Source organism: Pholcus phalangioides, unplaced genomic scaffold (genome assembly GCF_987345545.1).
Source record: "Pholcus phalangioides strain wild (caught in Gottingen) unplaced genomic scaffold, Ppha-v1.0 ptg000021l_1, whole genome shotgun sequence".
Taxonomy (NCBI): Eukaryota; Metazoa; Arthropoda; class Arachnida; order Araneae; family Pholcidae; genus Pholcus; species Pholcus phalangioides.
In genome coordinates this window covers 12,574,936-12,588,118 of record NW_028301614.1, presented here as the reverse complement: position 1 = coordinate 12,588,118, position 13,183 = coordinate 12,574,936, and the positions used below count along the sequence as shown (strand labels likewise).

Below are 13,183 nucleotides of genomic sequence, written 5' to 3'. Positions count from 1 at the left end.
AGTAGGGGCCAAAGGCGCGCTCGGTGTGCCTGCCCATCGTTAAATCCGCCTCTAGTTACGGCTCGCATGCACGTTAACTGAGTTTTTATCAGCCTGATGACAAATTTTCATCTGATTTGGAAACCCTTGTGTTAAACTAAATGTTTAATTGCAGGATTCTGTGATCTTTTCATAAATAGTTCTCCTTTCGATCAAATTTGGGGGTACGGTTTCTTGCTGAGATTTAAATCCAGTTAGAAATATAGTACGAATTTTATTTGTCGATAGATCGCGATTTTCAATCGGATGATTTTTTTTTATTGTAAGTAAATTCAAAATACATGCGAGCTTCTTTAACCTTGGCCAGCTACAAGAGTATTCTCCAAAGCGTATTAATACGCTTAATACGTATTAATAATACGCGTCTTTAATACGCGCTTTGGTATTCTCCCGCTGCGCGTAAGTTAGCTTCTGCACGGGCTCTCTAATCGTCATTTCAAATAACATTTAAAAAAATTAACAAAAGTAACGATAGAACAAACAACAAATGTAACTTGCTCGATGCTCAGAGAAAGGAATTTGGCCCTTAGGACTAAAACTTTTTAAAACAAATAAAATAAAGTATCAATTTTAAAATAAGATGAAAATGAAAGAACGAGTGAGCACGTGGGGAAATAAGAAAGAATGGTAGTATAGGGGGGAAAAATTCTTTGTTGTAAGTACGCCTTTTATGCTAGTTTTTTTTCCGACCGGCTTTTCCATAAAATGACGATTCTTTAACCAAGGAGCTTTCTTTTTCCAAGCGCCTTGAAATCAAGTTATGTTGACGTCACACGGTATGCTCCCGGGAAGATAAGATGCCTTCGATCGTAGTTCAATGAAGGGAGGGAGAAAATTAGCGATATTGAACAGGTCAAGTTCCTCCTTGAAGAAAAGAAAAACACTGACAGCAGAAAAGCGCGCGAGACCGAGGTTTTTTTGCTAAAAAAGTGGAAAAAGTGACCTGGGCCTGAAAATACGTAATAAAAGTGACCAGTTTCTAAAAAAGTGACTTTTAGTGAAAAAAGTGACCCGTGCCGAGCCCTGCATATGTATAAATTAACTGTGAAAATTTTCACACAACTGATTAAAAATAATAAATACAACATTTACTTCACATGCTCATAAAAAAATACTCATATTTGTAAAACTGAATCAGTGTCATATGTACTTGTAATATCAATCAGGAGTGTAAAACTAGAAACTAATCTCTGTCATTGTTGAGTTTAACTTAATTCAATCTAGGAACTTGCCAAATTTCAAATATATATACATTAATATAAATACATGACTATTATGGATTCACTGAAAAATTATTCCATTTTCTGATTCTATTTTGCTATTTTGCATAGATCTGAGTTTTTCTGAAGCTTTATACATTGAAAAACAAGAAAAACTGATACAAAAGACTAACAGAGTACTTGATGGCTCCCCCTTCCCCCCCCCCAAGTGTTTATAAATGTACAGTAGAACCTTATTATAATGTACTAATAGGGCTACAGATTGTCTGTTTTAATGAAAGTCTAGTTTATAACAAATAATTTTTATAGGGGTATATTGCAACAAGGTGCATATGTGGCAATTTCCAGATTCAAAAAATCTATAGTTTGTCCCATGACGAAACACTTCGCTACTGAAGAAAATATGCCATACGAATAAAAGGGAGAATTGGGATTTTTCCGAGTGACCATATGACCCATTTTTCCGTGACATTTCCATATTTTGCAGTAATTTTAACCCTCTCTAGACCGTTTTATTTATTTTTTTCAAATAAAAACCGTCTTATAAATATTCTACTCACATATTTGTCATGTTAATTTTTTTTTTTGTGGAATTCATTTTAATCCACTGTGACTTTCAGTAGCACTTCATTTCTCGCCATTGGCGACTTTTTTGGAGAATTTAGCAATAATTGGAAACTTTGCTCATCACAACCATGTTCACAGAATGAACTATGCTTGTAAACTGGAGTTCCATGAACATGGCTGTAATCTGAATCACTGTATATCCAAACAAATTTTTCTTAAAAGAAATAATGTAAACTCACATGATTTGTTCCACAATTATCCATTCACATAAAATTGGCTGATAAAAAAGCATTGAATCAATAATGCAACACAATAATAACATAAAGCAGTGGTTCTCAAACATTTTCTTCCTGTGGTTCCCTTACCCTAGTAGACATGTATCACTGCTCTCCCAAAAATAGTGCCCCCCTACCCAAGGAGCCATGGCATAAACTTTCAGAACCACTGCCATATAAACATACAATATTATACAAATATACAGAGCTTGGCTAATCCCTGATGCCAGATCGCCATAGCAATTTGATTAAAAAAGTGGAATTGGCGCTTACAATTGTTTACGTATGATAACTAAATTAGAATCTGAGTACAGCACAAAATTTTCAGTAGTTATGTCAGCATGTCTGTTGGTATGAAAAGATGTCCAGATATCTCAGATAAATCAAAGAAAACATTATTTTGAATCCCAGGCCTATATTTTTCTCGATTTGTCTAGCCCTGCAATACAATAATGCTTGCAAATTAATTTACTCTAGTTTACTAATTAGATTCTTTAACAAAGAAAAAAAATATGGTTGGTTTCCAAGTAATTTGGCTGACATTCAATTTTTGTTTTATTTGTTATGCACTATAAATAATTTAGTTTTCAAGAAAACCACAAGTGAAACAAACATTCAAGGAGGCAACTTGAATTTGTTTAGTTACCTTCAAGGAGAAAGGAACCATCGGATTCACAATACAGTACACTATTCGTAGAAGGGCTGCATTTTCTACATCTTCACTAGGTATTAGACAATACACCAGTTTCTTGAGAACAGTGCTTTCTAGAGTAAAGAAAAAAAAAATGAATAGGTTAAACAAAAATGAGTTAAAAAGTGGGTGAGTGACCTGGTTCTTTGCTTTCCAGGTCTCTTGTTTGATCGTTCACATACTTGTACATGCTCTAGGTCAGTGGTTCTCAACCTTTTCAAATCCACGGCCCGGTTTTATTCATTTTTGTGATTGGAAGGCCCAGTGAAACACCGACCAACGGAAAATGAATGAGGAAAATGAAACGGTTAATCCGTCGCAGCCCGGTATGAATGATATTAGGGCCCGGTGGTTGAGAAACACTGCTCTTTTCATTACTCATATGCTTGAAGGGCGGTGCCGTCTTAACGCATGGGCCCACGCGGGCCTGAAGAGAAGAGGGGCCTCACAAAAACAAGAACCGGTTGAAATTTTCGACAATTGGCCAGGTACGGCCTCAGCAAAATTACTCGGCATGGGGACCCATGATGCTCTAAAGATTGCCCTGTTGAAGGGCCGCAGCTGAAGAATGAATTTGGTACCCCATCTAGTCCAGCGACCGGGGCACTAGACCCTCATGATTGCACACTATTTTGGTCACTCATATGCTTGCACATGCTCTGGGAATGTGCTATGGGCCGCTTGAGTGCTTTGGAATTCTCCACAGGTAACTCAAGTGATCTCGGAATATTTCGCTCAAGAATCAGAATGTGCATCGGGTCACTTGATAAATGCGGAACTGCACAACGGGTCACTGAAGTGATCTGTAAATCGATCGAGATCCGCTTGATTCATCGGTGGTTGGGCTGCGGGCCACTTAGGTGATCTTGGAGTACGTCACAGGCCACTTAATTGATGCCGAACTACACCGGGAGGTCTCTTGAGTGGTCTGCAAATGTTACGCGGGCCACATGAGTGATCTAGGAATGGGTCACCGGCCACTCAGGTGATTTGTTGAGCACCGCAAGGCACTTGAGTGATTTCAAAATGTGCCACCTAGTTCACTTCTGCAAAATTAGGGTCGAGATAACGGGCCACATCAGATGACTCCGAGGGCCACATATCACCCGTAAGCCGTGGGTTGAGCACATGTATGTATTTATCGTAATAAAGGATATCGTTGTGTCGAGAGGAGTTTAACATGAGACCATAGGCACTTCTAATTACGATTTGAAAAAATATCGTTGTGGGGAGATCTATCGTCATACCCGAGTATCGTTGCTCGAGGTTTCACTGAGGGAAAACAATTATTTCCGGGTATAGGAAAACAGTTGTGGACATCATTTGAAACTAAAAAGGTACCAAAAATAATACACGGGCCGTTGAGGGCAGCAGTTCATACATAGACGGATAGGATCTTCACCTGACAAGAAGAGTAGAAATGACAGAATCTTTCTGAGAGATCTCAAGAGAGAACTGTTCAGAATGATTTTGTCGTTTCTCCTGGTTCCTTACTTCCCAGGTCATTCTTTTGATCACATTCTCTCACATGCTGTAGGCAGGTCTGTCTTAAAAGCACCATGGGCCAAGTGATTTTTCTGAGGCCCTACCTGAGGTAAATTAACATGTATGCTCCTCGAAAATTTAAACTTTATATCATTTTTGTGAGGTCTTCCCTTGAAGCCCCCGGGCCTATGCGTTAAGACGGCACTGGCTGTAAGTCATTTTTAAGAAATCTGGCACCTGGGATTTGTTAAGCCCAAGACTAAGCAACATGACATGCATGTATGGCGCAACTTTGTTGCATGACAATGCTGGTTATCATGTTGTAGACATATGGAGAATGTTCCAACATTAAAAGTATGGGAGGTTCTGCACTATCGGTCTTATAGCTCAGACCACTATGTGGCTTTCATTTGTTCAAAACTTTCAAAAAGCTCTAGAACAGATATGAGTGAGGATGAGCACTAGACAACATCACATTCATGAAAGCATGTTGGGTTGCTGAGTCATGATGGCTTCAGAAAGCTTTCTTAATGTGTCACTGTAGCACAAGAACCAAATGAAATTAAAAGGACAGCCAAACAATATTTCATAAAAATGGGAGTATGGAGAATGCTTGTGTACTATAAAACCAGACTGTATAGTCTGCATGTTAAAATTTGTAAAGTGATATATGGCACATGCATTGAAAATAATCATGATTGGGGCATACCTTGGAAAAAGGTTGATAGACTCTGGGTAAAATGCCTTGAAATCATAGTGGACTCATCGAGGGCAGGAAACCTAGTTTTTTGTTCAGTGTGGTGTCAAAAGGACAGCTATTGCCTGTATCTACAATACTGATGCACAGTAATGATGAATTGCCTTGTATCTTTCCAGTGGTTATACCCCCCTCCCCCCGCCTGGCTACTTATGCATCACAAAGCTACACCACATACATCAACAATTTTTATGAATTCATTTCTTAAGACAACTTTTTTTACAAAAATACACAAATATTAAATAATTTTTCAAAGACATCCCATTGCTACAGTTGCCCCAATCAAGCTCCAATTAGTTGTACCCTGAAAAGAAAAAGATAAAATATTTACAAAACAATATAAAACTCTAGTACTCTAAAACTCACTGAATTTCAAATCAACGATAGCATCCACAAGTACAGCTATATCTTCAGCCGACAGTCCTTCACTATGCGCAACTTTTTCGATGAGCTTCAAACATCGATCCACAAGAGAGCTCTTTGCATGTCCTTTAAAAATCAATTGTCACCAAATAAGGTCATTAATTCATGTTTCATACACTTAAACATATGCAAAGAGAAAAACTACTCAATCCATTTGTACCCACTGTAATTATATAAGCACAGCAAGGATTTGGCGTCGTATATTTTAGCCTTGCAGCTAGATGTTGTACATTTTAGCATGTCTAGATTACAACCCTACCGTAGCCGGTCAATTTGTCGCACTCAACTTGTCGCGCCTCAATTTGTCGCGGTACAAGTTTATCGCAGTATCAATTCGTCGCGATAAAAATTTGTCGCAGTGTCAATTCGTTGCGGTACAAATTTGTCGCAGTGTCAATTCGTTGCGGTACAAATTTGTCGCAGCTCCAATTCGTCGCGATACAAATTCGTCGCAGCTCCAATTCGTAGCTGTACAAGTTTTCCGCCGTGTCAATTCGTCGTGACGTTAGTTTATATATTACAGCGCAGAATCAATCCGTCGAACCGGCGATTCTTCACTGTACATGTTCCACGCGAGCTAGTATGTAGGTTTTTGTCTTACACGTGAAATAAAAACATGAACAAAAGTGTACACGCAGTTAACTGAAAATAATTAATTTTTGTCAATGCAGAAAGATCATCGAAATTAAAATTACAATATCAATTACATTTACAAATTTAACTGCATATAAAAGTTTAATTATATTTGAAAATTCGGTTATAAAAATTTGATATGTTAAATAATTGATTTTTTTCTGTGATAAAATTTCAATATCAGGTGGAAAAATTTCGGTTTGTATGATATTCCCCAAATTACAGTGAGCCTATCTTTAACGGTAAATTTCTATCTGCCCCATTACAGTATCTCCATAAGAACCTGAAATATTTAATTAATTAATAATTCAATTAAATTAATATTTAATTTCCACCGTATAAGCCGCACTTCCCGCTTTTGTTGGGATTTCTCACAGCGAAGGGAGTTGGGCGCAGATCAAGGGTAGAAATGTACAGTGCTTCTTATGAATGACGATTCGATGAAGTTTTCATAATGCCTACAGGATCAGCACCGACAAAGGCAATGTAATCACCAATAAAAAAGATGACTATGGGTCAGTCGCATAGATATAATATAACCATTAATCTTATGTTTATAATCAGTCGCATATCTTTGGGTGGCTTGTTTGAATATTTTCACATAGTTTTCATTACGTCTAAGCTTTTGGTACAAGGTTGGTGTGCTCGGTTTACATATTTCTGTTGGCATAAACATCGAATATTGCAAAACCGAACGTGGAAATGATATGTTTGCTTACGTGTGTGTTTAAAAGTTTTTCCCCCATAATTCATGTTCCAAAATTATAAAAACTTTTAATGCAATTCAAAATGAATTAGACTATTATTAATTTTCTTTATTTGAGTTTTTTGTTGTATCTTAAAGAGAGATACAGGTTACACGGATGACAAAAAATAATGTAGTACTTTTTAAAATTAAATTGTTTGAATTCAATTTAAATTGCAATAAATTGAAATCTTCTACGTATCTTTAAAAAAAAAAGAAAAAAATTATGGTAGTTCAAAATACCATCACATATTATTCTATAAATCATCATCGGGTTTTTACTGCGATATTCACGTATATAAGTGTAAATAAAATGATAATCAAAGCACTGAAAATAAATAAAGGTTTAGATATTGTGGAGTGTTTATATGTATGATACAAATTGTTTTTAAAATTAAAATTATCCTAATAAATGTAGGCTATAATCAGAGGCGGATTTATAGTTTTCCCACCTGTGGGCTCTTCAAACCTTGCCTTCCTTCTTCCTTTCTAATTCATGTTCTTGATCACCAATTACTTAATTTTGACTTGAACTTGTCATCTTGGGATAAAGCCCGCATACCCCCTCCCCACCTAGGAAATATACCTCTGAATATAATAATCTTACATTGTCTGTTAATGTTAATTCACTTGTATTGTAAGAAGAAATTTTTACTAATCGTTGACTGGAGCCGTAGACCAAGCACACCAACCTTGTATCAAAAGCTTAGACGCTAATGAAAACTATGTGAAAATATTCAAACAAGCCAGCCAAAGATATGCGACTGATTATAAACATAAGATTAATGGTTATATTGTGTCTATGCGACTGACCCATAGTCATCTTTCTTATTGGTGATTACATTGCCTTTGTCGGTGCTCATCCTGTGGGCATTATGAAAACTTCATCGAATTGTCATTCATAAGCACTGTACATTTCCATCCTTGATCTGCACCCAACTCCCTTCGCTGTGAGAAATCCCAACAAAAGCGGGAAGTGCGGCTTATACGGGGAAAATTAAATATTAATTTAATTGAATTATTAATTAATTAAATATTTCAGGTTCTTATGGAGATACTGTAATGGGGCAGATAGAAATTTACCGTTAAAGATAGGCTCACTGTAATTTGGGGAATATCATACAAACCGAAATTTTTCCACCTGATATTGAAATTTTATCATAGAAAAAATCAATTATTTAACATATCAAATTTTTATAACCGAATTTTCAAATATAGTTAAACTTTTATATGCAGTTAAATTTTTAAATGTAATTGATATTGTAATTTTAATTTCGAGTGTCATGTACATGAAGAATAATGATCTAATTAAAAGTCTGATTTCATTCTTTTCACTCGAGAGTTGTTACTTTAGAGTTGAAAAAAAATCAAAAATCGATTGACATTTGCAGTGGTGTCAGAGACAGACATGCTGTTGGTGCCCAGGGTACTTTAGGGAATGGGTATGAGCACCCAGAGAAATGATTCAGAAATCAAAATTTCCTACTTCAAGATCAAGACAAGAACCCACAAGTTCCAAACACTTCCGGCATGCTTGGCCAGTCAAAGGTGCCGACATGAAGGAAACATTGAGGAGGTGGGGGGGGGGGGGCTGAAAATCGCCATTCATTCCGTTTATAAGGGACTCAAATTCCGACAAAAAGTGGGAAATGCGGCCTATACGGTGTAAATTAAAATTTAAAAATTTATTTGATCTCAATTTTTTATTTGGGTGAGCTCTTCAACATCCCTCACTGCGAGAAATGGGAATCCCGACAGAGATGCGACTTATATGGTAAAAATTAAATTTTAAAAATTTAATGACTTCAATGAATACTTTCCTTCATTTGTTAAAAATTAAAACAGATGGGCAGGGGGAACATTTCCAATAAATGAGAAAAAAAATTAGTTCCATTTTTTACGCCTAAAGCACCTACCCTATTTATAAGATCACAACAAACATATGAATTTTAAAGCAATTCAAATTTGTCGCGATGAAATGAGCTTGCGACAAATTTGTACCGCGACAAAATGAGCCTGCGACAAATTTGTACCGCGACGAAATGAGCCTGCGACAAATTTGTACCGCGACGAAATGAGCCTGCGACAAATTTGTACCGCGACGAAATGAGCCTGCGACAAATTTGTACCGCGACGAAATGAGCCTGCGACAAATTTGTACCGCGACGAAATGAGCCTGCGACAAATTTGTACCGCGACGAGTTTGTAGCACGGCGAATTGACGCTGCGACGAATTGACCTAGACCCCAACCCTACTCAGAGATTAACATTGAAAAAATTCTTGAGAAGCCATTTCTGGTTTAGAAACTAACTCTTGAAGCTGGTGTATTTCATTATCTCAGTGATACTTTTATTTTCATCATCATCATCATCATCATTTTTGTCGCACCACAGTCATTTTCTGCACACGAGGGCTAATTAGACCGGGACCTACAATTTATTGCCGATTCCGAACGGCAGGCTTGTTTTTCATACTCATCGAGAGGTTGGTGCGCTAACACCTCGATGGGGGACTCCCTGCGGTAGCAATTTTTGCTGCGGTCAAGTCGCCTTTTTTTGTTGTACCCCTGTGTCAGGAAAGTTTTCTGATAAGGACGAACTGGGTATCGAACTCGCGACACCTCTAAACATCCTTTGGTACTTTAGGCGAGCATCTTATCGACCGGGCTACCGCGCCCACTTTTATTTTCAACATTATATTGTTCTTTTCATGCAAGTGAGTTTTTTGTAACAGATTCAGGGGTCAAATCCATTTTGGAGCAACAAAATATAGAATTGGGAGCAAATATTTATAAATTGGAGCAGCGAAATTAACTTAAAAGAATATTTTCGCGTCGCGTTATCCCCACCCCTTTTTTAAAATGAAACAAGAGCACTGTCTTTTGTTGTCGAACATCTTTTCATCAGCTTGTTTTTGGTGTTTCAGGATTCTGACACTTTGTTTGAAAGAGTGGCTGTCATAAAATTTTTCACACGTCTATTTAAAATGACACTTTTTGCTCACCGAGGGCATACTTGCCGCCTGGAACAGCAGCAGTTTAAATAGGCTAAAAATTTTCTATAAGTTTTAAATTTTTCTATACTCAGAAAGAAATTGTTGCAAAATGGGAGAGAATTTTGGAAGATTCAATATGATGTTTGGCGATTCTGCACTCGTTATTTGGCGATATTAGCAATTTAACACGTTATTTGGCAACATTGGCAATTTAACACTATTTATTCAGCAAAGTCGCTAAATTAACATTTGAAATTTAGCGGACTTGCTCTTTTACTCGTGGAATGAAAAATATTTTCACGAAACATTTGGATTTGACATAATGATGATCGACTATAATAATTTCTACTGTTTACAGTGGCGACTTTTTTTTTGAAAACAAACACCGACTCACATTTTCGCTTTAAAGCCATTGTAAACCATCCTCAGCTGCACGATCACGGTTATTATCTGGGTTTCACACTGGAAAGCCAGATGAGGGGCCAATAGTTATCCCAATCTGATTTTCGGGATTAAAGTCAAGTGTGGGAACTTGCCAGAAAAATTCGGAAATTGATAAAAAAAAATAAAAAATCTGCTACCTTCTCTCCAATTTTGCAGACTTTTCTGGACTTCTGGAAACTCTTTCAATGAGAGACCAGATGGATTATCATGCTACGACATGCTTGTGTAGCACTTTTAAAAAAGGTTTGGGGTAAAGCAGTGAAGGGTAAATAAATAATAAATATTTTGTGACTAAAAATTTTCGTTCAAATGTAAAAAAATATCTCTGTAGTGCTTACAAAGCATGAAAAGGACAATATGGTTATATAGCCCGCAAGTTTTTTTCCCAACACATTACTTTACAGTGTAATCACACTACTTTCCAACAGAGACCACTATTTTTTCAAGGTCATGAGACAGCACGACTACAGAAGATGGGAGGAAATAGTGCTGAAAAGTACAGAGGAATAAAACATGCTCTTCTCAGAAAGAATTGTTTCGCGGAGAGCAGGAACAAAAAATTTTTGCCCCCCTTTCCGAAATTCTGGGCATACTGAGGCAAAATTCACTATTTTGGATGCAGAGAAATTCGAAAATACACTATTGAAGCGTGTTTGTACATCGCACCCTCTATGGTTCACGGATAGCATGCGGATAACCTTTATCTTGAAAAGAAAAGGGCATTCAGAGAGTATAAAAGTGGACGAGGTGACCTATCATTGTTTACTGATAAAAGAAGACTGTTGAAGAAAGCGATAAGGGATAGTAAAAAGGAAGTTGAATCTAAGTTGGCAGATAACATTGGCTCTGACCCAAAATCATTTTTTCGATACGTCAATAATGGATGTAAGGGGATAGTTCGCCCCCTCTCGATAGAAGGCTCTAGGGTAGAGAGCAATGTAGGCATGTGTAGTGCTACCAATGACTTTTTCGCGTCGGTTTTTAATGGAGATAATGATATTCAATATACGGGTGTTGCATGGGGTACTAAAACCCTCAACAATATTCAAGTAGAAGATGTGGAGGTCCTAAATCTTCTAAGAAATGTATGTGCAAGCAAAGCACCAGGACCAGATGATATCTATCCCAGGGTCCTCAGGGAATGTACTAATGAATTGTTGGGGCCAGTCGCACAGATATACAGGAGTAGCGTTGCTGAGGGTATCGTCCCAAGAGATTGGAAACTTGCTAACGTTGTTCCGATATTTAAGAAGGGTGGTAGAGAAGCTGTGTCCAATTATCGTTCACTGAGTTTGACGAGCTTCCTCTCAAAAATTTTGGAAATTATCATCAAAAGGCAGTTTGTGAAGTGGATAGACAAGAATAATGTATTGTCTGATAATCAGCATTGGTTCAGGAAGGGGAAGTCATGTGTAACTAACCTCCTTTGCTTCTATGATCACGTGACTAAGGCTTTGGGTAAGAGCAAAAATGTAGACGTTGTTTACCTTGATTTCCAGAAGGCATTCGATCGGGTCAAACATGGCAAACATCTTGAAGCGTTTACACGAGATTGGAATTGGGGGCAACTTACTGAATTGGATAGAATCGTGGTTAAGAGATAGGTCGCAACGAGTTATGGTGAACGGGGAATTCTCTGGTTGGACAGACGTCACAAGTGGAGTTCCTCAAGGAAGTGTCCTTGGCCCAATACTTTTTTCCACTTTTTATCGATAAACTCGATCAGGGTATCGATGGGATTACTAGCAAATTTACAGATGATGTGAAGCTAATGGGGGGTAATCGGGAATGAAAGCGATAGGGAGTTCCTCCAGACCAACTTGAACAGGATTGCAGCATAGGCAAATGAATGGAGCATGACGTTTAGCGTTGATAAGTGCATGGTTGCTCATTTTGGTTTGAACAACCCACAGTTCTCTTACGAGTTCTCTCTCTCTCTCTCTGCTCTACTTTCAATGCTCTCTCTCTCTGCTGTTTTCATTTTATTTTCTGGAATGTCTTTTGCCTTGAGTCCCCTCCCCCCATCCACCCGAATATTGGGCATTTATTACTTTTATTGTTGGTGAAATGCCTATAAAATTCCTTAGTACAGAGGAAGCAATATTATTATAATTTCAGAGCTTCCCTCTGATCCGGAGTCAAATGCTCTGATGATACCCCAGATGAAGAAAATAAAACAAAGCTCACTGCATGGATGATGACGAACATGATGCTGATGTATACACTCCCCCCAGTGCCTGGAGAAAAAAAGCAAGAACGAAAACCCAGATTTAAAGGAAGAAGTGGGACCATCGAAGGGAATTCTATCAACGCCAGATACATTGTCACTCTCGATGTTCTTATTCTTTTTTCAGTGTCACTAATGGAAAATATGACATTTCGAACAAATTTATACGCCTTTCAAATAGGAAAATTTACTGCCATCTCATTGAAAGAGATGTATTGGCTATCAATATCCTTATGTTGATCACTTTGGCTTACAAAATCGGCGGAAAGGGATTTTTTTTTTTTACACAAAATGTTGCTTTTCCTGCATTACACTCTAAGGAAGCTTTCAGTGTTCTAGGAGTGCAGTGTCCACGCCGTGCGACTCCCCTGTTGTTCATTGGATTTGGATGAAAATACAATAGTTGCAAAATACATTTATATGAGTCTTATGTACCGAGTATTAGTTTTTTTTTTTTTAATAGTGCCCCTCAAAGGGTTAAAATGCCTGCCGTAGATGCATGGCGTTCCCCCCCCCCCCCGTTAATGCATAAACTGGATCCTCACGGCTCATATTGAAACAGAATTGATTTTCTTGATCTGAACGATTGGAATAGCTATATAAAGCTATGTAGGAAAGTCTGTATGCTGAAAAATTTTATATATATATATATATTTAAACTTGACGTAGGAATGTATTTTGA

General features: G+C 37.5%; 1 protein-coding gene across 2 annotated transcripts in view; it reads right to left on the bottom strand.

The window, feature by feature from the left end:
- Positions 1-13,183, bottom strand: part of LOC149070646 (centromere protein I-like) — a 111,229-nt gene that overhangs the window by 90,684 nt on the left and 7,362 nt on the right. For both annotated transcript variants that reach the window (XM_089248963.1, XM_089248964.1), the window contains exons 3-4: positions 5,401-5,523; positions 2,748-2,866 (exon numbers count right to left, since the gene is read on the bottom strand). In XM_089248963.1, coding sequence (XP_089105089.1) covers positions 2,748-2,866; positions 5,401-5,523 — 242 coding nt within the window. The remainder of the gene's footprint in view (positions 1-2,747; positions 2,867-5,400; positions 5,524-13,183) is intronic.